The sequence below is a fragment of the Symphalangus syndactylus genome, chromosome 10 (assembly GCF_028878055.3).
Source record: "Symphalangus syndactylus isolate Jambi chromosome 10, NHGRI_mSymSyn1-v2.1_pri, whole genome shotgun sequence".
NCBI lineage: Eukaryota > Metazoa > Chordata > Mammalia > Primates > Hylobatidae > Symphalangus > Symphalangus syndactylus.
Genome location: NC_072432.2, coordinates 109,064,377 through 109,091,333, shown reverse-complemented (window position 1 = coordinate 109,091,333; position 26,957 = coordinate 109,064,377). Strand labels below are relative to the sequence as shown.

General features: G+C 37.6%; 1 protein-coding gene across 5 annotated transcripts in view; it reads left to right on the top strand.

The window, feature by feature from the left end:
• ANKRD28 (ankyrin repeat domain 28) overlaps positions 1 to 26,957 on the top strand; it is a 205,222-nt gene that overhangs the window by 37,369 nt on the left and 140,896 nt on the right. For 2 of the 5 annotated variants that reach the window (XM_055295489.2, XM_055295486.2), the window contains exon 2: positions 14,759 to 14,828. The exons of 2 other annotated variants lie outside the window; for them this stretch is intronic. In XM_055295489.2, the coding sequence (XP_055151464.1) occupies positions 14,811 to 14,828 (18 nt within the window). In that variant the 5' untranslated portion in view covers positions 14,759 to 14,810. Of the gene's footprint in view, positions 1 to 14,758; positions 14,829 to 20,660; positions 20,756 to 26,957 lie in introns of those variants that run through there. One more of the 5 variants, XM_055295484.2, reaches the window with a different exon arrangement.

Here is a 26,957-nt window from a genome sequence, read left to right as displayed (position 1 = left end):
CCCAGACGGGGCGGCCGGGCAGAGGCGCTCCTCACTTCCCAGACGGGGCGGCCGGGCAGAGGCGCTCCTCACTTCTTCCCGGACGGGGCGGCCGGGCAGAGGCGCTCCTCACTTCCCAGACGGTGGGTGGCCGGGCAGAGGCGCTCCTCACTTCCCAGACGGGGCGGCCGGGCAGAGGCGCTCCTCACTTCCCAGACGGTGGGTGGCCGGGCAGAGGCGCTCCTCACTTCCCAGACGATGGGTGGCCGGGCAGAGGCGCTCCTCACTTCTTCCCGGATGGGGCGGCCGGGCAGAGGCACTCCTCACTTCTTCCCGGATGGGGCGCCCGGGCAGAGGCGCTCCTCATTTCTTCCCGGACGGGGCGGCCGGGCAGAGGCGCTCCTCACTTCCCAGACGGTGGGTGGCCGGACAGAGGCGCTCCTCACTTCCCAGACGGTGGGTGGCCGGGCAGAGGCGCTCCTCACTTCCCAGACGGTGGGTGGCCGGGCAGAGGCGCTCCTCACTTCCCAGACGGTGGGTGGCCGGGCAGAGGCGCTCCTCACTTCCCAGACGGTGGGTGGCCGGGCAGAGGCGCTCCTCACTTCCCAGACGGTGGGTGGCCGGGCAGAGGCGCTCCTCACTTCCCAGACGGTGGGTGGCCGGGCAGAGGCGCTCCTCACTTCCCAGACGGTGGGTGGCCGGGCAGAGGCGCTCCTCACTTCCCAGACGGTGAGTGGCCGGGCAGAGGCGTTCCTCACTTCCCAGACGGTGGGTGGCCGGGCAGAGGCGCTCCTCACTTCCCAGACAGGGCGGCCGGGCAGAGGCGCTCCTCACTTCCCAGATGGGGCGGCCAGGCAGAGGTGCTCCTCACCTCCCAGACGGGGCGGCCGGGCAGAGGCGCTCCCCACCTTCCAGATGGGGCGGCGGCCCGGCAGGGGCTGCAATCCCAGCACCCTGGCAGGCCAAGGCAGGCGGTCGGGGGGTAGAGGCTGCCGCGAGGCCAGACCACGCCACCGCCCTCCAGCCCGGGCAACACCGAGCACTGGGTGAGCGAGACTCCGTCTGTATTCCCAGTACCTCGGAAGGCTGAGGCGGGCAGAGCACTCGGCGTCAGGAGCTGGCGACCAGCGTGGCCAAGATGGCGAACGCGTGCCTGCATCCAAAGGAGAAAAGGCAGGCAGCGGTGGTGCGCGCCGGCAGTCCCAGGCAGTCCGCGGCGCGGGCAGTAGCAAGCCGAGTAGATTGTAGCCGCGGCCAGAGAGGGGAAAGAAAGAAAGAAAGAGAGAAAGAGAGAAAGAGAGAAAGAGAGAGAGAGAGAGAGAGGGAGGGAGGGAGGGAGGGAGGGAGGAAGGAAGGAAGGGATGCCTATAACTGGTATTACAGCTGTATAAAATATGAAGTCATGTTAAAAAGATGATATACTGGAAATAAACTTTTTATCATTTAGCCTGCCTTCCTTACTATTCCCCAGCCCCTTGTAACCACCATTCTCCTCTCTGCTTCTACGCTTTTGACTTTTTTAGATTCCACTAATAAGTAAGATCGTGTGATCTTCAACTTTTTGTGCCTGGCTTATTTCGCCAACATAACTCTAGGTTCACCTATGTTGTTGCAGTGACAGGATTTCCTCCTCCTTTAAGGCTGAACAGTATCCCAGGGTGTACATATACCACTTTTTTTTCATTTATTGATGGACACTTAGGTTGATTCTATGTTTTGGCTATTTTGAATAATGCTGTAATGAAAGTGTGAGTGCACATATCTCTTTGACATACTGCTTTCATTTCTTTTGGTTATATACCCTGTAGTGGGATTACTGCATCATATGGCAATTTTATTTTTAATTTTTTGAGGAACCTTCATACTGTTTTCCGTAATGGCTGTACTAATTTACGTTCCTCCCCGACAGTGGGCAAGGGTTCTCTTTTCTCCACATCCTTGCCAGCACTTACCTTTCATCTTTTTGATAGGAGCTGTTCTAACAGGTGTGAGATGATATCTCATGGTTTTAATTTGCCTTTCCCTGGTGATGAGAGAGTGAACTTTTTAAAAAATACATACTTGGCCATTTGTGTCTTCATTTGAGAAATGTCTAATATAGGAGATTTTAAAGAAAAGAAAATGACCCACAGGCATACCATGCTTGCATAACTGTATGAAGAACTCTGTAGTCCTAATTCGTATGTATATGTAATATTGATCTCTCCCTTGCACTTTCGTGGCTTTAGTTCCTGCTGCTGTCATTTCTTATTGGATAATGCAGTAGTTCTCTGACCAGTCTACTCTTCTCCAATTTTGCCCCCATTTCAGTTCATCTTCTACACTCAGACCAATCAGTGATCTTTCTTGAAAAATGGTTTTAATCAAATAGAAATGTTCAGACACACAGGATAAAATAAAATATAAACCTAACTACCTATCACTAGGAATAAACAGCTCTGAATACTTTGCCATATTTGCTTTGTGTCTCTTAAAGAATGAAATATTTACATATATAACTAGAGCTCTGCTCCCCTTTTTTCCTAGGTAACCACCTTGAAAGTTAGCTTTTATCATCTAGGCTTTTTTCACTTATACTATATTTACATATCCATAAACAGTATAATGTTACTGTTATGTTTTCTAAACTCTTAAATTAATGGTATGCTTTATGTATCTTTTTATCACTGCTTTTAAAACTTATCCATGATAATACATTTGTTGTAATTTCTATATATCTGTATCTTTGGGGATACCCCAAAAGCCCTGATTTGACCACTACACAGTCTGTGTAACAAAATTGCACTTGCGCCTGATAAATCTATACGAATAAAAATAATAGTTGCTGTATATCTGATACAAATAAACTGCTGTTTATCTATTTTCTTAACATTCTATAGTTAGGTATCTTCTAGTTTTAGTTATTACAAATAGTGTTGTAGAAATTCTAGTGCAATGTGTATCTTTTTTTGTACAGTTTCTCTGAGATATGTGGAGGTAAAATTGCTGGGTCATAGGATATAAACATATTCACCTTTATTATGTAATTATTATTTTCTTCAAAGGGGCTGTACTGATTATATTGCCACAAGCAATTGAGTAAGAGTCATTCTTTACTCTCAAACTTGCTGATAATTATTTTAGTTTGACTTTAATTTTGGCATTCTGATGTATATGAGTGATACTTTATTTTAATTTACATTTCCCTGTTTTTTAAAGAGATAAAATATATTTTTATGTATTTTTGACGAGTTAGATGTTTTTCGTGAATTGCCTATTTTTTCTTTGCTTTGTAGTGGTAAGTATTTATCTCTATTATCTATCTGTAGGTAGGCTATGAATCTTTTATTGGTTTTATTATACCTCTCAACCTGTGGCTAGTCTACTTTGTTTTGGGGTCACTCATTCAGAACTTTTAAATTATACTATAATCATTCTTATCAATCTTTTATGGGATTTTCCCCCTTTTTTGTGTTGTGTAAGAAACAAGATCTTAAAAAATATTCTGTTTCTTCTAAAAATTTGCAATTTTTTTTCCATTTAGTTTTCTGAATGACCTAGAATTTTATTCTTGTATACAATGTGTAGTTCAACCTTCCTCCCCCACCACCCCAAATTGGCTCTTTACTCTTTAGTCTTCCATACAAATTTTTAAAACATTTTGACGTGCCATGAAAACTGTTGAGCATCACTGATATTCCATTGAGATTATGGATTTAATTTGGAAAATTAGCATTGTACAGTACTGAATCCAGAAAAGGCAGATGTTTCTTAATGCAACAGCTGCTTCCAACCTCATGCCTATCGTCTGCCCGTGAATTTTCTCCCAGTTGCCATCAGATAAGAATTGCTTTTCTTTCTCGTCATTTAAATCTTGCATGCATGCCCCTCATTGGCAGACACTATCCTTAAATCATTCAATAAAAAGAGATTCTGGGAAATGTAGTTTAAGGTTTCTGCCCTGTGATGCGGAGAGTACTGGTAACGCAAATTTTACAACAGATAAGCCAAGCATATCAAATCTATTCTTGATTTTCTCCCCCTTTTAACACACAAGTTGGCTTATTTGATTGTTTTGTACTACCCCTCACCCCCGATATATCTTGGAGATCTTTTTCAGGGGGATGTGCATTGAAAATTTTGCTAGTGATTGCCAGTTGCACAGAGGCTGTATCAGTGTATATTTCTACCAGTCTGTCCTCCTGCATCCTGGTCAACTTTGCATCCTGCCCTCTTTATTAGGAATGCCTTTACCAATGAGTTTAAACCAACTCCTTGGTCTGTAAGAGTAAGTCGTTTTGACATAAGTGATACCTGATAGCAAGTGTGCACATGCACACACTCAGCACACCAATAGTGTGTTTTGTTATTTGTAAATATTTTCCTTGTGTCCATTTTTAGGCCTGGGCCTTCTTAGTCATCAAACTATCAGAGCTAATTTTTTCCTAAGTTTTATTCTTTCTGATGCTAAATAGAATTGCTTTCTTAATTTCTTATTTTTGGATTGTTCATTGCTAGTATATAGAGAAGCAACAGATTTTGTGACTTTATCTTATATTCTGCAGCTTTGCTGAATTTGTTCATTAGCTCTGATAGTTTTTTTTTTTAAATTCTTGGCCAAGCATAGTAGCTCACACCTATAATCCCAGCACTTTGGGAGGCCGAGGCAGGCAGATCGCTTAAGCTCAGGAGTTCCAGACCAGCCTGGGCAACATGGTGAAACCCTGTCACTACCAAAAATACAAAAAACTATCTAGCTGTGGTGGCACACGCCTATGGTCCCAGCTACTCAGGAGGCTGAAGTGGGAGGATCACTTGAGCCCAGGAGGCGGAGGTTGCAGTGAGCTGAGGTGGCGCCACTGCACTCCAGCCTGCATGACAGAGTGAGACCCCATCTCAAATAAAACAAAACAAAACATTCTTTAGGATTTTCTATGTATAACATATCTGCAAATAGAGAAGATTTTTTGGTTTGTTTTATGACTTTCCAATTTGAATGGCTTTTATTTCTTACCCAGTTGATCTAGTTAGAACTTGTAGAACAGTGTTGAATAAAAGTGGTGAAAGTGGCATCTTTATCTCTCTCCTGATCTTAGGAAGAAAGCATTGAGTTTTTCACCCTCAACTATGATATTAGCTGTGGGTTTTTAAATAAATGTTCTTTATTATGGTAAAGAAGTCCCCTTCTATGATGTTGAGTGTTTTTTATCATGAAAACATACTGGATTTTGTAAATGCTTTTTCTCTGCATCAGTTGAGATTATAATGTGTTTATTCCTTTCATTTTATTAATGTGATATATTAAATATTTTAAAGTGTACAACCACCCTTGCATTCCTGGTATAAGTCCCACTTGGGCATGGTCTACAATTCTTTCAATATGTTGCTGAATTTGGTTTGCTAGTATTTTGTTGAAAATTTTTACGTAATCATAAGGGGTGTTAGTCTATTGTTTCCTCATGATGTCTTTTTCTAGTTTTGGTATGAAGTATCTAGTTTTGGCTTCAAGAAATGTGGATATCCAGTTGTCCTAGCACTATTTGTTGAAGAGTATTCAAGTGCTCCCTCTTCTTTTATTTTAAGAAGAATTTATGTTGATTCTTTAAATTTTTGGTAGACTTCATCAGCAAAGCAATATAGTCCTAGGCATTTCTTTGTTGGGAGGTTTTAATTCTTGATTCAATCTCTTTATTTGTTATAGCAGGGGTCCCCGACTGCCAGGCCACAGATGGTCCACGGCCCATTAGGAACTGGCTGCACAGCAGGAGGTGAGCGGCCTTCAAGCGAGCATTACTGCCTGAGCTCTGCCTCCTGTCAGATCAGTGGCAGCATTAGATTCTCATAGGAACCCTATTGTAAACTGTGCATGCAAGAGATCTAGGTTGTGCACTCCTTAGGATAATCTAATGCCTGATGATTTGAGGTGGAACGATTTCAGCCCAACACCCCCCGCCCCCATGGAAAAATTGTCTTTCACAACACCAGTCCCTGGTGCAAAACAAAGTGAGGGACCACTGTGTTATAGGACTGTTCAGTTTTCTATTTCTTGGGTCAGTTTTGATAGTTTGTATGTTTCTAGGAATTTGTCCATTTTGTGTAAATAGGCTAATTTGTTGGCTTACAATTATAACCTTAACAATAGTAATCTTTTATAAGGTCAGTAGTAATGTGCCTACTTTTGTTTTTGATTTTAGTAATGTGGGTCTTCTTTTTGTCAGTCTAGCTAAAAGCTTATCAGTTTTATTGATGTTTTCAAAGAACTAGCTATTTTCTATTTTAATTATTTTATTCTTTAGCTCTAGAATTTCTATTCAGTTCCTTTCTGTGACTTCTATTTTTTAACATCGATATTCTCAAATTGGTGAGATGACGTTCTGGTTCTCTTTAGTTCTGTGTCCAGGGTTTTTTTTTTTAGTTCTGTGAGCATATTTAAGGCAGTTGATTTAAAGTCTTTGTCTAGTACATTCAGTGTCTGGCCTTCCTCTGGGACAATTTCTATTAATTTCTTTTTCTCTTTTGGCTAGGATATAGTTTGATCTTTATTTGCATGCCTCAAATGTTTTTGTTGGAAATTGGATATTTTGAATATTGTAGCTGGAGATCCAATTTTTCCCCCTCCCTGGGGATTGCTATTGCTGCTTGTTCTGGTGGTTGTTTAATGAGTCTTTTAAAACTATTTTTGTAAAGTCTGTGTTCTTCGTTGTGTTTGTCCACTGAATTCTCTGTTCATTCTCTTGGCGATCGGCTATGATTTGGCAGAGGTTTTCCTAAATGCCTCGATCTCTCCCCAACAGCTCCCAAAAAAGCCCAAACAAAAACAAACTCTCCTAGATTTTAGAAATTGCTTCTGTGTTGGGGTACATAATGCTCAGCCAAGCTTCTTACAGTTCTGTCCTAGTCTTCACTTTTTGCTTGTGCAGAACTGAAAGATCAGCCAGAGGTGAAAGTTTAGGGTCTTCATGAGTCTTCTCTGAGCATATGGCCAGTCCTGGACACTCATGTGGCCTCTAGGTTTTCTAGTATACATGGGAGCTTTCAAAGCCTTTATTTTCATATGCATCTCCTTCTCCAGCTTCTTCCTTCCTGGGTTTTTAGATGTTTATTGTTTGCCCCAATTGTTACCTGTTACACACAGATGAGAGAGAGAGAAATGCTTTTGACAGACACCACTGGGAAAGACGCTTCAGTACTAGGAATCTCCAAGCATGGTGGAACAAAGACAAGCCCTTGACCCAATCCTTCAGGGAGCCACTACATAGTTCAAAACACACAACCACAATTTTTTGAGAATAAGGTCCATATTAGTTTATCTGGTACCCACAACAGGCACCAGATGTGGGCTGCTATCATGGATGCTGCCATGTAGGGGGAGTTGGGAGTGGTATGCAGTAAATTAAAATTCCACAGCGTTTTCCTATGAAAACCTAGAGCATCTTTCTTCATTATGTGTTCCTCTGGTTGTTATAAGGTTTTAATTGAATTCTAGAATTAAGAAAACGTTGATTCTGGCTGTTTTGCCACCTATTCATTGCCTTGTGAAGGGATGGAGTTTTGGAGTTCTTATTCTGCTATATATTGTGATGTTATTCCCACTTTTTTGAGTGAGCTGAATATAAGTAGATATAATGTTCATTATCTTGAGCCATTAAAAAGCCTAATTTGTTTAATATATTGTGTTTAAAAGTAAGGATTGCACATACTTACATTTTCTAAAAGGTTGAGTCTTTCTTCAGATACTTGAGTATTCCTGTTAACATGGAGAAAAATACCATTTGTCTGTTGCTAGCTAGTCATTTTATTCAAGTTGTTTTTGCCAGATTTTAAGGAACATAACTACTAAGTTCCTTTTGCTTTTTGTAGTAAGCTCATCATTCTAAGAAATCATTAATTTGAATCAGTCTTTCTCAAATGAGGGGTGTTACTGTTCTCCAGGGGACATTTGGCAATATCTAGAAATATTTCTGGTCATCACAATTTAGGGAAATGGGTTATGCTACTGGCATCTAGTGGGTAGAGATCAGAGATGCTACTAAACATCCTGCAATGGATAGGAGTGGACCCCATGACAAAGAATTATATGTCCTAAAATGTTGGTAGTGCCAACGTTGAGAAACCCTGATGTGGATTTACCAGATCTTCTAGATTTCCTTAAATTGGTTGATATATGTATTGCTATAAAGTTTAGTGACTAAATTTGGACCTAACCACTTTAACTTTTTCAGAATGAAGTGTCAAAAAAGGAAAACAGTATTATCTGTGAATAGAATAATAGAGAGATGTCAATCTAAAATTGCATTATTTTCTTTTTTTGTGCTACCATCATATAATTGAATTTCTTTAATGTTAATAATTTAATTATTAAACTTTGTCATGCGGAAAAGACATTAATGAACCCCTGTGAATTAAGACCAATTACCAATTTTACCATTCCTCAATGTCTTTGGAGTATTTTGAAGCAAAATTAATTTGCATTTCATTTTGTGTGTGTGTCAGATGTCTTGAAGGTTAGTTTGTTAGAATAGATCTAAACAGGATTTGAACATTGCATATGATTAGTTTCCCAAGTCTCTTTCTCTACTAGGTTTCCCTTTTAAAAAATGAATGTATTTATTGAAGAACCTGTGTCATTTGTTCTGTAGGATTTCCCACATTCTAGTTTAGCTGATTGTATCTTCACAGTGTTGTTTAACATATTCCTCTTTTTCTTGGTGAATCAGTAGCTTTAAAGATTTTATTAGATTCCACTGTTGTTTGTTTTTAAGAAAGACTGTCAGGTATAATAAAGCAATTGTCAATATGCATGTAGCCACCTATCACTTTATCCTGTATGTCGTGTATTATAGGTTGATATATATGCATATATATATACACACATACAGACATGTAGATAAACATACGTATATTACTGCACAAGTGGGCACATAACAAGTTGCTCTATTCCTAGTGATAATACCAGTCTGTACAAATGTTGTCAACTTGATTCATCATGTTTCCTACCAACCCTTTGCCTAATGTTTTCATTGGGGTTTAGCAAAAATTATTTTTCTTAAATTATTTCCTCTGTAGTGCCATGCGACCAAATTAATATTCTATGTGCATTCATTATATCTTAGTCATTTGCTTTTGCCTTTGAGGGAAGGGAATATTTTATTAACTCAGCTTGGCCAGTACAGTGCATTGCATATGATAACCATGCCCTATGATTGGTTCTAAACCTTAGCTCTGAATTAGAATCACTTGTTTGAAATTATAAATTCCCAGGCTCCACCCCAATGATTTCTGATTGGTTTAACAGCTTTTGTGCTGGAAGAAAACAGACTGGCAGAGTAAAATGTATCTGTTTCATACATTTTAGTAATTTATTGAGAAAAGCATTTTTTGTAATTCTTAGTACATTGGTATGCATCTGATTCATCTGTGTAACTTGTAAGGGGCAATCATAGTTCATGATTTACAAGGAATACAAACAGTATAATGTAAAAATTGTCTCTTCCATCTCTATTCACATCAATCCCAAGTCATCTGGTTTCCTGTACTGTAGCCAACCAATATTATTTTGTTTATACCTAGAGATTTTATGACTATATAAGCAAGTATCAGTTACCCTTATTTTCCAAATGAATTATCCAGTTGTTTCAGGATGGTTTCTTGGAAAGATAATATTTTACTGTCTTGAACTGCCTTTGTACCTTTGTCAGAAATCAGTTGACTATATATGTGTAGCTCTATTTATGGACTCTTCTGTCCCATTCCATTGGATCTCTATGTTTATTCTTACTCCAATATCACTATCCTTGATTTCTTTTTTTTTTTTTTTTGAGACAGCATCTTTCTCTATTGTCCAGTCTAAAGTGTGGTGACATGCTCTCAGCTCACTACAGCTTTGACCTCCCAGGCTCAAGTAATCCTCCCACCTCAGCCTCCCAAGTAGCTGGGACTACAGGTGGGCACCATCATGCCTGCTTAATTTTTAATTTTTTTGTAGAGACAGGGTCTTGCCATGTTGCCTAGGCTGGTCTTGAACTCTTGGGCTCAAGCAGTCCTCCCACCTTGTCCTCCCAAAGTGCTGGGATTATAGGCATGAGCCAATGTGCCTGGCCTTACTGTAGCTCTCTAGTAGTATGAATCCCTCAATTTTATTCATTTTCAAAATTGCTTTGGTTTTTCGAATTTCTTTTCCTTTCCATATGAATTTCACATCGGTTTATTGATTTCTACAAAAAAGCCCACTGAGATTTTGACTGTGATTACTTTTCACCTATAAATTAAATGAGGAAAAATTGACATTATAAGAATATTGAGTCTTCCCAACCATGAGCATGGTACAGTAGTTTCCCATTATCCACTGTTTTGGTTTCTATAGCTTGAAACACCTGCAGTTCAATTATGGTCCAAAAATATTAAAGTAACTTGAGAGAGACCACATTCATCTCACTTTCATTTTACAGTATGTTGTAAAATTGTTCTATTTTATTATTAGTTGTCGCTAATCTCTTACTTTGCCTAATTTATCAATTAAACTTTATCATAGGGTATGTATGTACAGGTTGAGTATTCCTAGTCTGAAATGCTTGGGACCAGGTGTGTTTGTGATTTTGGAATATTTGCATATATGTAATGAGAGGTCTTGGGGATGGGACCCAAGTCTAAACACGAAATTCATTTGTTTCATATACATCTTATACATGTAGCCCAAAGGTAATTTTGTAAAATATTTTAAATTTGTGCATGAAACAAAGTTTCTGTTAAGTACTTATTTGTGGAATTTTCCACTTGTGGCATCATATGAGCACTCAAAAAGTTTCAGAGTTTAGAGCATTTCAGATTTTGAATTGCCAGATTAAGGATGTTCAACCTGTGTCGGACAAAACATAGTATATATAGGGTTCAGCACTGAGATTTTTGGGCTTCCGTGGAGTGAGGGAAGGTTGGCGTATATCCTCTGTGGATGGGGGGGAGCTCCTGTATCTATTTTCTTTACATTGTCTCTGGTGTTTTTCATCAGTATTTTGTGATTTTCAGCATACAGAGTCTGTACATATTTTGTTGAATTTATACCTTAGTATTTTTTAGTTTTGGGGTATTATTATAAATGGTACTGCTTTTTGTTTTGATTTCCAGTTGTTCATTGGTAGTATGTAGAAACAGCAATGGTAATCTATGACTTTGCTAGACTTATTAATCCTAGGCACTTTTTAATAGATTCCATGGAATTTTCTATAAAGACAATCATGTTGTCTGTGAATACAAGCACTTTTATTTCTTCCCTTCCAAACTATGTATCCCTTATTCTTTATACCCTTATTGCAGTGCTCTTTCTTTCAATATGATATTAAGTAAGAGTGATTAAGAGCAGACATTCTTGCTTGTATCTCATCTTAGGAAGAAATTAGTGGTTTCCTGGTAATTTTATATTTATTTAAATACATAAATCTCAGTATAGCGATCACTTAGCAAAGGAATCTTAGTTAATTTTATATTCTAGGTTGCCCTCCGGTTTTCCTCATAGGATTCATCAACTGGTATATCTTGTGATTCCTAAGGAACTGTATGTGTGCCTGTCTCCCTGTCTCACAGATACACACCACAAACTTTTAGGAGAGCACTTATTGCACTGCTTTGTAGTTTACTTTTTATTTCTCTTTCTCTCGTATTAGAAGGTGAGTACTTAGAGCAATAAGAAATGGTGCCTACCGGTAGCTCTAGGAACTTAATGTGGTGAGCAATTGATATTAGGTTGGACCATATGAAATTGCCAATGTTAGTGTATAACCTATAAGATTTTGTATCTAGTTGGGACAAAAACAAAATAACAAGGAAAAAAAAAACATGGTACTTCTGCTGGCAAGATAAAATCATCAGTATGTGAAATGTTTGTGCATGAGAAATTGTTCATCACTGTTATATGTTAAGGAAAATCGTAGAGGTGGACATACTGATGAAATGAGTGAGACACAGCTCCTACCTTAAAGGATGCCCACTCTGTGGAAGACTGGGCCTTTACAGTATTCAGATGTGTGCTTTTGTTTGGGTTTCTTTTGGTTTTGGTTTTGTTTTCTTATAGAGACAGGGTTTTGCTGTGTTGTCCAGGCTGGTCTCGAACTCCTGAGCTGAAGTGATCCTCTCACTTCAATCTCAGCCTCCCAAAGTGCTGGGATTACAGGCATGAGCCACTGTGCCGACCTCCCTCCTCTTTTTTAATAGAGACAGGTTTTCAGATGTGTTTTAACTCTATGATTAATCTATGTACAATCTATGCACATATTTACTCTCAGTTTGGATTTACTCATCATCCTAGCTTCCTATCTCTCAATGTCTTGGATTATAAGACACTTTGGCAAGAACTTCTATAAATAAATTAAGAAGATTGACATACTTTGATAATTTTGTATGAAAAGATGCTCTTACACATTTTTCAGTTGTTTCATGTAACTTAAATGTTTGTTACTTAGCATCTAGTGGGTTAAATAGTGTAGTAAAATAAAGGCACCAAACACTTTTACTTTTGAAGCAAGTTTATAGAACAGAAAGACTTTAAAGCAATCATAGTCGTAGCAGGAAAAATGAAACTTCCTTACTTGAATTTTTCTGTGTAGTGTTTTTTTAATTGTAAATTATAGGTGAAGAGACACTAGTATTTTTTATCCTTAGGCTGTTAACTTAAGCTGGTCTTAATAACCCCATATTACAAATCAGGGAAAAGGAAATACATGAGAGATTTTGTGTAAGTTTCATGGAACCAGAAACTATTCTTGTGTTTACTGCCGTATTCCTTGCATTTAGCATATAAATAGTTGTTAGCAAACAATTATTGAGTAAATATTTGTGGAGGTAGGAGGCTAGGCTAGGTGGATTTGGTTAAAGTAAGAAAATTTAATTTTTTTATAAGATATGTAAATTTTAGTTAATACAATGAAAATCATTGCAATTACATGTTGCCTGATAAGCATCAAGAGCCACATAGTTTTTGAGGCAGTTTGTTTTGGTAAATGCTATAGTAACAGAAGGCTGTTTTCAATCAGTCAGAAATATGCTCGTGGTATTGTTTTGAGCTTGACTATTAATATAACAAGATTAAAACATAATTATGAAAACCTATAAAGCCTCTTCCTTTTGAAACCTTTGTTTAAAATACATGACTCAGGGAAGACATTAACTTTGTAAATGGACGTACTCAAGAAATTAATTTTCTTTGGTATTTGCTGCCACCGTATGGCAGACTAATTCTATTGCCATATCCGTTATATGCTGTAGAACCTAAAATAATGTACCTTTAATATTTTCTGATGAGGTTGATTTGTTCATAAGTAATTTTGACAAGAGAAGAAATAACAGATTTTTATGTTTAGAACTATAGCTGACCTTCCTCCAACTATCCAAGGATAGTTTATGTCTTCTAACATTTTAGAAGGCATTAATTACTACAATAGTAATTACTATAACAAAGATGATTCTTTGTCATAGCATTAATGACGATTCTTTCAGAACAATAAGAAATGTGTGGGTGGGTGCAGTGGCTCACTCATGTAACCCCAGAACTTTGGGAGGCCAAGGCAGGAGGATCGCTTGAGCCCAGAAGTTTGAGACCAGCCTGGGCAACATAATGAGACCCCCATCTCTACAAAAAAATTAAGAAACGAACTGGGTGAGGTGATGCACGCCTGTGGTCCCAGCTACTCGGGAGGCTGAGGTGGGAGGTTCACTTGAACCCAGGAGGTTGAAACTACATTTGGGCCACTGTACTCCAGCCTGGGTGACAGGGCAAGATTTTGTCTCAAAAGAAAAACAAAAGAAATGTGGTTGGCCCCACACTTTTATGTAGGGAATGTAATTCTGACATTTGTTCTTTCTAGGTCATTGTACCTGGGAATTATGGCTCCATAATTTTTTAGGCCTAATTTTATTTATGTGTTGACAAGCCATTTCACTAAAATTAACTTGTGAGAATTTTATTTTTTATCTTGGGAAAACTATTATATAAGAATATGTAATATTCTTAGAAAAATTATTATATATGAATTTTAAAATAGAAGCAACCCAAATATTTACTCTTAGGAAATTAAATACAGTATTTTTGAATGGAGTGTCATATTCAGGGTGTTGCAGAATATTTAAGGTCCACATTGTTAAATGAGGAGTGATGGAGACAAGCAAGTTACTAAATAATATGTATGTATTATCCTAACCTTTAAAAATGTGTATATATATATATACTTTTTATGTATAATATATATATAAAATTACCAGAGTTTTCTTTGAGAGATACTACAGTGATTTCTTAAATTTATGTGTTATTAAAATGAGTATGTTCTACATATTCAAAAAGTGTATAGATTGAATATTTTAAACTTTTCATAGGCAGTTTCTTAAATCAACACATCCCCATGGGTAAATAATTGCTGATTAGTAAGTAACTCAGTGTATTATTAGTGAATGCATCTGAAAAGTTTGTGCGTGTATTTGTGTGTGTGTGTGTGTATGTGTGTTTTAAGATTTATGAGGATGACTTGTTGCTAGCAATTCTAAGAAACAAACACCACTTTTTAAGTCTCTTCTGAGAAGCCAATTCTGTTTAATATATAAAGAAAGCCTTTAAAAAATGTTTTGTTACCCAGATTAGTATTTTTTTCCTTGATAGAAGGATAAAAGTAAATTCTGAATTAATAAAATCCAAAGTAAGTTTTTGAATATTATCCAATAATTCAATGTTTTGTTAAGGTACTAGTTATTTATAAATAACATAGCCCTTAATTTCTAGGATCAGCATATTCTTTCTTTTGATATCTGTTTTCTGCTACAGGCCTGTGATTGGAATTGAAACAGTACAACTGCCTCCACCAGAGGAAAATAGTATGGGAATTCCTATTATGGTAGGTTATTTTCTAGTAGTCTCTTGCAGTAATATAGGCAGCTCTTGTAATTTGTTAGTTTGTTGCTGTTTAAGCCTCTTTGTAACTTAGCTTTCATACATAACTGTATATGAGTAAATACTTAGTGTCAGCCAAAAAGTCCTTTATTGTAGAAACATTTATAGTAGTGGGCCCTGTGTTATTGGAAGACTTAGTATAGCAGTTTTGTAATTCAAATAAATTTTCAGTGGAGGGGGCTTATAAATCTAAGATCTCTGTCTTGGAGAAGAAAATATTAAACAGCTGAAAATAATGGTATCGCAACTAGTTTTATTTTGTTCTGAAATACTAATAAATTACTAAAGGTTTTCAAACTTTGGTTTAGATGTATGCATCCTTTTGCTCATAGCTCGTTCTCTTACATGTTAAATGATTGTGGTGCACACTTTAAACATTAACAGTCATTCAGTAATCACTGGGGAACCTCAATTATTTGAGTGACTCCTATGTTTTCATGAAAGTAGTTTTTAAAAAATCTCATAACCTCCCGGTGGGTTGGACTGCAGGCACTAGTGAAGATAGGATAAACTTGTTTGAGATCATTGGTAGAATTTGTTAGGCTTCTTATTTCAGATTCAAACATATTGAAATATTTTTTAGAATATAAAAGGAGAAAATTATGGCCCAGTAATTGATTTTTTTGCCATTACCAAGGTGCAGTATGCTGTACTTTTTGTTAAATATCTTATGATCCCAAACAGTAATACCATTTGATATCAAGTAGACTTGATGTAAAGTTGCTTCAGAACAAAGAATCATCCTTACTGGGTTTCTGTAATAATTTGTTTTTAGTTTTATTAAAGTTTTGGGGTTTTGGTTTTTGTTTTTTCCTTTGCAACAAGGTCTCACTGTTGCCCAGACTGGAGTGCAGTGGCATGTGATCAGAGCTGACTGCAGCCTCAACCTGCCAGGCTCAAGTGATCCTCCCACCTCAGCCTCCTGAGTAGCTGGGACTACAGGTGCATGCCACCATGCCCGGTTAATTTTTGTAGTTTTAGTAGAGATGGGGTTGTACCGTGTTGCCCAGACTGGTCTTGAATCCCTGGGCTCAGAAGTGAACTGCTCACCTCAGCCTCCCAAAGTGCTGGGATTACAGGCCTGAGCCATTGTATTAAACTTTTTAATTTTTTCTTAAAAAAAAAAAAAAGGAAGTGATTAAAAAGCTGTTGTGTTGGAAACTGCAGATTTTATTCATCTGTTTTCTGGTAGGAGAGGAGTAGACTATTGGGAACACACCGTTTACCTGATTGTTTTCTTCAAATTGGAGTGAATTGGGTCACCTTCAGGATTCATGTTCCCTTTAGAAATTCTGAATTCTTTATGAAATCTCTGGTTGTGAACCTTTACCTGGCCTTTTCAGGAGGGTCTAGATTAACTACCTATGAAGTTCATAGAATGACTTATTTGTTCTGCGGGATGGCTATTGGTAACTAGAGTTCCATTGGAAATTCACCCCCTCACACACTTTTTAAACCATTTTCTAGCCTGTGGCTTAATAAAGGCTTTGGGTGAATTTTAACAATGTCCCTATCCTAATTCTGTTCCCAACCAAGCATTTGGATAATTGGTAAGCAAGACAGAAAAACAACAACAAAATGCCAACTTAATATAGTAAGATTTGATTAAGAAAATGGTAACAAATAGCAGATACCCTCAATATTATATAGCCAGTTTACCTTTTCTTTCCTGGAATGTGTGTTGGAGAAAAGGCAGAGTCACAAATCATTTAGCTAATTTTGCTTTTAATAACTGTATAAATTGTAATTATCATCTTTTACCACTGGATGGTGCTTTTCCATTGGTTACTGCAAACCCTTTCTAAATTTACATAAGGGCACCATTTGAAAATTCATTTAAAAAACAATGAAATTAAGATAGTGGTATAGTTTCCCATCTCAGCCTCCCGAGTAGCTGGGACTATAGGTGTACACCGCTGTGCCCAGCTCTATGATGCCATCTTTGATTATCACCTTAGAAACATTTGATTGTTGCTTTGGGTTTTTTTTTTTTTTTTTTTTTTTTTTTTTGCCAGAGTCTCACTCTGTTGCCCAGGCTGGAGTGCAGTGCCTCAATCTCAGCTCACTGCAACCTCAGCCTCCTGGGTTCAAGCGATTCTCCCACCTCAGCCTCCTGAGTAGCTGGGACTACAGGTGTGCACCACCATGCCTGGCTAATTTTTCTGTTTTTAGTAAAGATGGGGTATTGCTGTGTTGGCCAGACTGGTCTTGAACTCCTAACTGAAGTGATCCACCCACTTTGACCTCCCAAAGTGCTGGGATTACAGGCGTGAGCCACTGTGCCTGGCTTAGAAACATTTTAAATGTATTAACTTTTTAGGTGGTACTATCATTTACATGGCATCTATAGAAAAACCACAGTTTCTTAATTTATAAGGTTAAAATAAAGGTTTTAAAAAAATTGTCCCTGGCCAGGCGCAGTGGCTCACGCCTGTAATCCCAGCGCTTTGGGAGGCCGAGGTGGGCGGATCACGAGGTCAAGAGATCAAGACCATCCTGGCCAACATGGTGAAATCCCGTCTCTACCAAAAATACAAAAATTAGCTGGGCATGGTGGCGCGCACCTGCAGTCCCAGCTACTCGGGAGGCTGAGGCAGGAGAATCGCTTGAACCCGGGAGACGGAGGTTGCAGTGAGCTGAGATTGTGCCACTGCACTCCAGCCTGGGCAACAGAGCAAGACTCTATCTCAAAATAAAGAAAAATTGTCCCTGGTAATTATTTTGTCTTTTCTCCTATCCAGTAGCTGTTCAAACTCCTTTCACTGAAGCCCTTTTATTTCACAAATACTATTTTCAAATTCTGCTTTTTTAGCTACCAAATGACTTTTTGTTAGCTACCCTACTTAAATGAGTTGAGTACTTAAGTCTATAGAGTCTATTTGTGATTGTAACATATTATGGAGATCTTAATTCAGGGAAATAATTTCATCTAATAAAGCATTCTCTTATTCTTTTAAAGATCATCAAAATAAAACAGACTCTAGAATAACAGTGTCCCTTAACAACTTACTCTGAGGCCTTGTTTCTCCAGTCTGTTGTGCTGTTATTTCCTTTTCTGTTCTTTGTAGGGTTATTTATATAAAAAATAAAGTCATAAAAACAAGCATCTTAAACTACCCTGTTCTGTAGTCTGCTCTTCATTTGCTGTATTATAGCTTTTGAGTTATGAATTTAGAGGGGATTGTAGCTTAGCAAGTTTAAAGTCACTCACAGTAGGCTTCGTTTGCCTTTGAGTCTCAGGCTCACAGGAGTTATGGGTTAAATGACTTTGGCTTTGCAGGTTTGCTTTTTGGCAGTGAGTCTTCACATAGGCAGTGTTCAAGTTTTGGTCTTAACTCTTAGAATGTGAACTTTGTCATGTAACCACTCTAGGCCGTATTTTTCTTACCTATAAAGTCGTGATTTTGTTTAGCAAATAAGGATCGTGGCTAAGGACAATGTTACTTAGGGAAAAAAAAAAAGGAGAGAACAAATTACTCATAATCCTGCCACTGACCTAACTCATCTAGTGTTGATGCTAAAAATGAAAAAGAAAAAAACCTCTTCTATTTAACATAATTAAGATTATTTTGTATATACTGCAGTGTTGTATTCCATATAACATTTTTTAGTATATCCCATGTTTTAGAAATTCTTTAAAGATTTTATTTTTAAATATTAGATACAGTTTCACTGTGTGATATATACTATATTTTAAATCATTTTATTGTTCAGCATTTAAATTTTCAATCTTTTGTTGTAAATAATGCTTCACTGAAATCTTGATATGTAAATTTTTATAGGCCTCACATTATTTTCTTATGTCTCAATTCCTGCAAGTAGAAATGCTAAAGTTTGAAAGACTTACCAATGGTATTGATAGCTGTTGGCAAGTTTTTTTTTTTCCCCCAGAGAAGTTGTCCCAGTTTACTGTTTCACCATCCTACATGGCCTCTGGTTTAAACTAATTGTGATAGCCTACTAACTGTTTTCTCTGCCTTTAGTATCATCTTATTTTTAGGTCATCCTGACACTGTATGCATAGTGAGTTCTTTAAGATACAAGTCTTATTTTATAACTTTTTGCCTTAAAATTCTATAGGTTAAAATGTATTTACTCTGTGTCATTCAACGCCCTTCATGATCTCGCTGCTGTCTAATTTTCCACCTTATTTTATGCAAACCTATACATTTTGTGGATGAGGAGGTGGGAGGGGGATATGCTAGGCAGAGGAAACAGCATCTGCAAGGGCATAGCTGCATGAAGTGGCGTGGTATATTTGAATTGCAACAAGCACATTGATATATGTGAAACTTAAAGGCAGGCTGCTGGAAGTCTTTAGTATAGCATACTCAAACAAAATTTAATTGACTAAATAAAAGTAGACAGCATTTTATCTATGATTTAGAAAAGTAACTGGTGGTATAGATAATTGTTAATCAGGACTTTTGGTTACAAATGACAGAAATCCAACTCAAATTGGCTTAAATGCAAAAGTATATTTACTGGCCAGGCAAGCAGAGCTAGATCCAGGACTTGGTGACAGTGGGTTTCCCATCCTTCCCCATTCTTTCATTCCTCCTATGAGCAGTTTTTGCTTACTGGGATTGTGTCCTCACAATTCCGAAAGAAAAGAGAGTATTTTTCCCTGATAGCCTTGGCAGGAAAGCGAAGTCCTGAGGAAGACATTGTGTAGTTTCAGTGATGTGCTCTTTCCTGAACGAGACATGTTGCTAGGGGTTGGTAGTGCTCTGGTCAGGCTTGGGTTTCTTGTATGTCTCAAGACCAGAGGCACTCCTTAAAGGAAAGGATTTGTGTGAAAGTACCTGTGTCTGCTACAAGGATGTATAGAAGTAGAAGGAGAGTCAACAGTTGAGAGGCTAGTTAGGAGGTGGTTATGATAGCTTAGGTGAGGACTGAAGTGGGTTTGAATTAGGTCACTGTGAAGAAAAGAGTTTAGGAAAACTTTATGTAAAATGCATAGAACTTGGTGACTGACTAAAAATGGGAGATGTAGTAAGGGAAGGCTACTGTGTGTTGAGCTACTTTGTACATGGTGATGCCATTACTATTAACCAACATGGGAATTCAGAAAAAGAACACTTTGGGGAAGTGGACTACAGATGATAAGTAGAATTTTGACATGAGATTGTCCAAAAAGAGATTAAAAGGAGCTAGAAAAAAAGGCGGGTGGCGGGCGGGGGGGTGGGTAGAAGAAAAACCAAGTGAAAAGGACCAGAAAAGGGACCAGAAAAATAGGTGAATGGACACCACAAGAGGAGAGGTTATTAAAGGTCATTGCTGCCCAATATTGTAGAGTAGTTGAGAATAATGATGATTTTGTAATAAATTATCATTGGTGACCTTGGAGCAATTTCATTTGATTGGTGGAAAGCTAGATTGCAGTGGGTGGAAACAATTAAAAACAAACAAACAAAAAGAAGGAGTGGTAGCTTGGTGAGGAGGCAGGAAAGCTTTCTATAGGCCAAAATAAAGGAACAGAAGATTAAACCAAAGCTATGTAAGAAAGGAATCAGAATTGAAAAAGTAAGGTCTATTAGAAGAGAGATACAGTCTTGAATGAACGTTTTCCTCTGCAGCTACAAGGTCGTCCCATTAGACTGCAAAGTCTTAAAGATTTGATGGCTGCGATGTAAGTACTTAATAAATGAAAGATGACTATTGAATAAATGAAAGATCATAGAGAAAAAGTTGAAAATACAAATATGTTTGGAGACAAAGCAGAGGGAAGTTGATAGGATTTATCTTTGTTTTCTTTTTTTCCTCTCTGAGGCAGAAAGCCAGGGAATAAGGCCTCTCTCCAACTTACCTTAAAGCATTGCTCTGAGGAACCGATGGGAAGATCGATGTGAAACATTCTTAAACTAGAAGGTATTGGTCAAATGGAAGGAAGTAATACTTCATTTCTGGCATCTTAATTTTGAATAGGACTTCAAATCAGTTGATATTTGGTTCTCACCAGCTCAAAAACCCCATTTGCTTCCTTAACAACTGCTAATTTAACTTATCTTAGGTGTCTGGTGTGTGGGAAGAGCTAAGCTTTGGAGACAGATGGGTCTGGGTTAGAATCCAGTTTTCCCTACTGCTTAGCCTTGGGATTTCCAGTATTTAATTTGTCCAACTCAGATTTTTTGTCTGTGAAATTGGGATTAAAAACTAGTTTGCAGGCATGTTGTTAGAATTAAATGAAGGTACATAAAGTGCCTACAACCATAGTAGCTATTCAGGTTACCTGGGATGTTCATCCCTGCCCCATATGAGTAGCCAGCCTTGTTATGCCTTCAGACTGAAAAATGCCAGATGAATGTATTATCTTATATTGAAACATTTCATCTTCCTGTTTATTATTCATCGATTTAGCTTTTTATCTCTAAAACTGTGTAATTGTCTTCACAGTGACAGTACTTCAGATATTTTAAAGTTGTCATGTTCTCCCTGATTCCTTTTCAAACAATATCTTCAGCTTTATCAACCCTTTATGACATGGTTTCTAGATTATGCATTATACTGGCTGCCCTTCTTGAAGGTATTCTAGTTTCATTACTCTAGTGGTAGTCTGCCTAGTGTCTAGTAATTAGCCTTGCATTTCATAGAGAAGGAAGATGAGATTAATAGGAAACATTTTGGAGATAAAACTATCATTTTAACAGGTCAAAATGAAGGTGTATTTTACTATTTCATCCTGAAGTATTCTGTTTTCTTATGTTTGACATTTTTCTTGTATGTCCATGGCATTTATAAAATGATTTCCTTCAGTGTTTTTAAGATGAATTACTGATTGATTTTTTTCCATTTAAAAAAATCTTTAGAGCCTGCAAAGTGTCTTCTAGTACAAGTGTGTTGTGATTAATTCATGATGGTGGGAAAACTAAACTACTGTAAGAAAATGTCAAGGTTGAATTTTTCTATGTAATACATAGCATACTGTTGGTTGTCTGCTGACTGGCAATTACCCTCTTCCTTCTTGCATGCTTACCCCCAGTTTTGTTTGTATGTCCACGTCTATCCCACATCACTTGGGGAAATCCCGAATATTATAAGCTAACCAGGGTAATCCTATTCTGCCTGATAGTGATTCGTTTGGGAAGGGACATGTGATCAAAGCCTGGCCCTTTGCATTTCAGGGAAAGTCAGGTTGTGGGGCTTCTAGGAGTCTTCCTCATACCTGAAAAGGGAGACATGGAAGGATATTCCCACTTCTACTGCATGACAATATGTGTTTAATAGGATCCCATGAAGTATAACAATTAACATGTGGCTATGAAGGGAGTTATCCTAAGGTTCTTGCTGAGTCTGACAGAGGGAAAAGCTGAAAGGAGCCTAGGTCATATATGATGGCATTGGATAACTGAATCAATCACCCTAAAGCCACCTTATTTTAATTCTTGATGTTTGTGATGATAATCCCTTTGTTTAAGCCAGTTGAGAGTAATACGTTATTTTATAAATTATTTTTGGTTTAGGATAGCCCTAATATTAACAAATGTGTTTAATATTCTATTACATAGAAAGTAGACACTGGTGGAAGGCCCATTAAGATGTCGTGATGGGCCGGATGTGGTGGCTCATGCCTGTAATCCTAACACTTTGGGAGTCCAAGGTGGGCGGATCACTTGAGGTCAGGAGTTCAAGAGCAGCCTGGCCAAAATGGTGAAATGCTGTCTTTACTAAAAATACAAAAATTAGCTGGGCGTGGTGGTCTGCGCCTGTAATCCCAGCTACTTGGGAGGCTGAGGCAGGAGAATCACTTGAACCCAGGAGGTGGAGGTTGCAGTGAGCCGAGATCATGCCACTACACTCCAGCCTGGGCGACAGAGTGAGACTCTGTCTCAAAAAAAAAAAAGATGTGATGATGGCAGCAGTGTTGGTATAGTGGTGAGCATAGCTGCCTTCTAAGAGATAATGATGAGCGTCTAATTTTAAGATCAGCTATATTGGGTTGAAAGTTTTATAAGTAGTCTTACAAAACTGAATGTTCTAGATATAAAACACAGACACACAAAAAATTTCTACAATACAGTAACTGATAACAGATTTAACAACCTCGTTAGGAATGGGCTAATTAATTATCAATTCTTACAGGGGCCTCTTCTTCCCATTTAAGAAGTTCAAAACTGTCTACAGCTAAAGGAGTTGACATTGTTTTACTCTGAATTAATATTGTTACAAGCATGGCTTTTTAAAAGTTTATCAAAGGTGTGAAAATTTATGTATAAAAGAAACTCCACACCTGAGACACATTACAAACATACCTTCCTTCTTTCAACAATAGAAGTTGCTATGTAAAATTACAGCACTCTTTGATAAAAGGAACTAAAACTATCTGAGTCATTACTTGAATTTAAAAATAGCTATGGTCAGTATTTTTGTCTCCACTCCAATATGGTTCAGAAAGACATGAATCATTTTTTTTTAGTATTTCCCAAATGATAGCCACTTTGAAACAGAAGTGATGTATGCAGTTGGGTTCAGTTTGTTTGTGAAATAACGAATGTACACTTCAGATACTGATCTTACTGTACTTTTGGGAATTCCTTGGACATCTCACATAATTATTGCTTATAAAGGTAAACATTGTAACCATAGCAACTTATTTTAAAACTGAAAATTTTCTCCCTTCAGCTTTTAAAGTGCAGTAACTTCATACTACATTTACTCTGGTGTCACCGCATTGTAAAAACCAGAATGAATTGCACATAATCTTTCCTCAATCTTTTTTTTTTCAGCCTGTTTAAAATAAAAATTTTACACTCAACTGATTTTAATATGAGGGCTAAATTGTCTTTGATACAGTTGCTGAACAATAATTAACTTTGCAAATAATAATGTAGATTTCAGAGAATGTGCTTATCCTTGGCCTGATGGAACATAAGTTGTATGTCAGAGATACTACTCATCACATATCTTAGCTAAAAATTTTACTAATCAGATTGACTAGGATATTTTAAAAAGTATCACAACTTTAAAAAAAGACCTCTAAAATGATGAGTCCTTTTCCTTAATTTCAAACTGCTTCTCAAGGTAATCAAAATTATGAAGAAAATAACCTAACTTTTAAAGACATTACTTAAATGCAGTACTACATACTTGCTAACAGAGTAGTTTTTCTCCCTTTCTTCATTAGTTTTGGCATATTAGGTGTATTCTAGAAAACTAACCTGTGTTAGTTTGGCCTGTTGAATTTTTTACTTACATTCTTTTGGAAGGAAGTAATTATCTTAAGGCTGAAATCTAAAAATAGTCATCTAAATATTGATTTAAACCTTAAGTTTATATGTGTAACTCTTGCATCTACACTTACTTGGAAAAGTCAGTGAAACTCTGTTTTCATAAGTACGTGCTACGTAAGTACATGTGTGTTGGGAGGAGGAAAGAGAGCAAAGTCAGCATTCTTCTAGTCCCCCATTGTAGTGTTAAAATGTTACTAGTCTGCCTGTCTATAAAAACTTTCCTTCCTTTGAGGCACATACCATTTGGCTAGGTAATCTTTCTATTTCTTGTTGCTATCATCTGTCAAATCTCATTCCCCAGTTCTACATCTGGATCGTGTTTGTCTGTCATCTAGGTGATTTCATTTCTTTGTAGATGACATTTTGAACATACTTAACTATTTAACAACCTCTACACCAGCAGTCATCTGTACTTGGCTGTAATCACCTCCACTTGGCTCTAACCACTGCAATGACCACATCCTACAACTTGTCTCATTTGCTGTAATTACCTTTGCTTCTGTATGTTTGTTCTTACCTATCCTAGACACCATGAGCCATTGCTTTTAACTACTCAACACTCACTCATACTCATTTTTAACAATTGTATATTATAAATGATAGTTTTAAATCTTCAAACATTTTCTGAAAAATGTGATAGAGTTTTTACATGGAATGTTCTAACTAGCAGACCATTGATTTCTTTGAGAAAGCACCCTTCCTATAAATTAAAGGAGGAGCAAAATGATGAGGTTTAGGGAGAGTTTTATTAAAATATCCATTTTTTTTTTAGAGAATGGACAGTTAGAAGGTATCTGTATATGTCAGTTACAATTAATAACTTCACATGCTACACTCTTTCCTATGATGGACTTGGTAGCAGGTATAGTCTATATCTCAGCTTTCAGTATATATTGTCTTTTACTATCTTTTGTGTCTTTATCTTGTACCGGTTAGATTTTTACATGTATGCATAATACCATATTTAAGTTGCATAAGGAGTTTGAAGGTGATATATGATACCTTATAATTCCTTGGCGTGGTATGTATAGTAGAGATATGAATGTCTAATATTTGTTTAATCAGTGCTGTGGTATTTTTGGTGAGTGTTTTAAAAAGTAAGGTATTCTTGCCAAAGATTTTTAGATAATTTCAGTGTACTGGATTGAGTAGAATTGAGCCAGATCTCACCATTCTTTATGAATTTTTTTATATTCACCTAGATGTAGGCAACTTTGGGATAGTTAACATTTCATTTAGAAGTCATGAGGGTAGATGCTAAGATAATGGGCTCTGTATTAAGTGTAAAACAGAGTTTGAGAACATGAAATGCACCTTAGATATTGATGTAACAAGTAACATTCTTCATTGTATAAATTTTGAAACTAAAAAAGTCCCAAATTTCTTAAACTCCAATAAGCACTGGTTGCTTAAGTCAAAAACCTGGGAGGTTTGTGATTATCATCTTCTCCATCACTCTTATATCCAGTCTATTAACATGTCCTATAAATCCTATTTCTAAAATATATTTCTTTTTTTTTTTTTTAGATGGAGTCTCGCTCTGTCGCCAGGCTGGAGTGCAGTGGTGTGATCTCCGCTCATTACAGCCTCCACCTCCCAGGTTCAAGCGATTCTCCTGCCTCAGCCTCCTGAGTAGCTGGGATTACAGGCACACGCCACCACACCCGGCTAATTTTTGTATTTTTAATAGAGACGGGGTTTCACCACGTTGGTCAGGCTGGTCTCAAACTCCTGACCTCGTGATCCGCCCGCCTTGGCCTCCCAAAGTGCTGGGATTACAGGCGTGAGCCACCGTGCCTGGCCTCTAAAATATATTTCTATCTCTCCATCTATATGGTCATGTCCTAATTCAGATCACCCACTCTGTTGGATTACTGCAGTAGTCTCCTAACTAGTCCTTTGGCTTCCATTCTTCTACCCCTTTAATCCGTTCTTCATATCAAAGCCACATAATGTTTTTAAAGCAAAAGCAAATCATGACTTCCTTAATTAAAAATTTTTAATGAGCTCTCAATTAATGAAAAATACAAACTTTAGAACTTGGTTTACAAGGCCTCTCTATCACATGACCATACCCACTTCTCCAACTGCATATGATATTGTCCCTCATGATTGCTTGCCCAGCCACATGGGCCACCCATTAGTTCCTTGTCTTTCAGACATTTTTTTTTATTCGAGAACTTATCACAGTTGCAGTCATATAGTATTTATTTGTGTGTGTGGTTCATTAGAACAAGGATTGACTATTCATAATTTTATTTTCTCAGCTTGGCAGAAAGTCTGACACATAGTAGATGAATATATACTAGGTGAATGAATGGGGCAGATGAGTGATTGGATGACTAGGTGTTACTGTGCCTCTGTTTCTCATTTAGAGATTTGATAACAGTACCCACCAAAATGGTGGCTGAAGATCACTGAGAATATTTGTGGTAACTGTTTCCATCTCTTTCTCTCTCCTCTGATTGTCCTTAGCTTATCCAGGAAAATATGAATTATTTTCCAGCAGATTTCTTATTATTGTTTCTAGTACAATATGTTACAGCTCAAGTTTCTAACTCATTTTATTTATTGAAGATTTAAGTAGCCACATTGTACTGGAGTATGGATGTTGGAAGAACAGGGCTGGAAGGATATATGTCCACTCATAGATAATTAAAGGAAGAGTAAGATTATCATTTAGAGTTAGGCTCAGCTCCAAGTACCAGAGATGCAAAATTACAGTTTCTTAAACAAGGCAGGACTTTTTATTTCTCTCTAATGTAAAAGTCAGAAAGTAGACAGTCCAAGGCTTGTATGGCAGTTCTGTTTGGCAAAGTCCTCAAAGACCCAGCTCCCTTCTA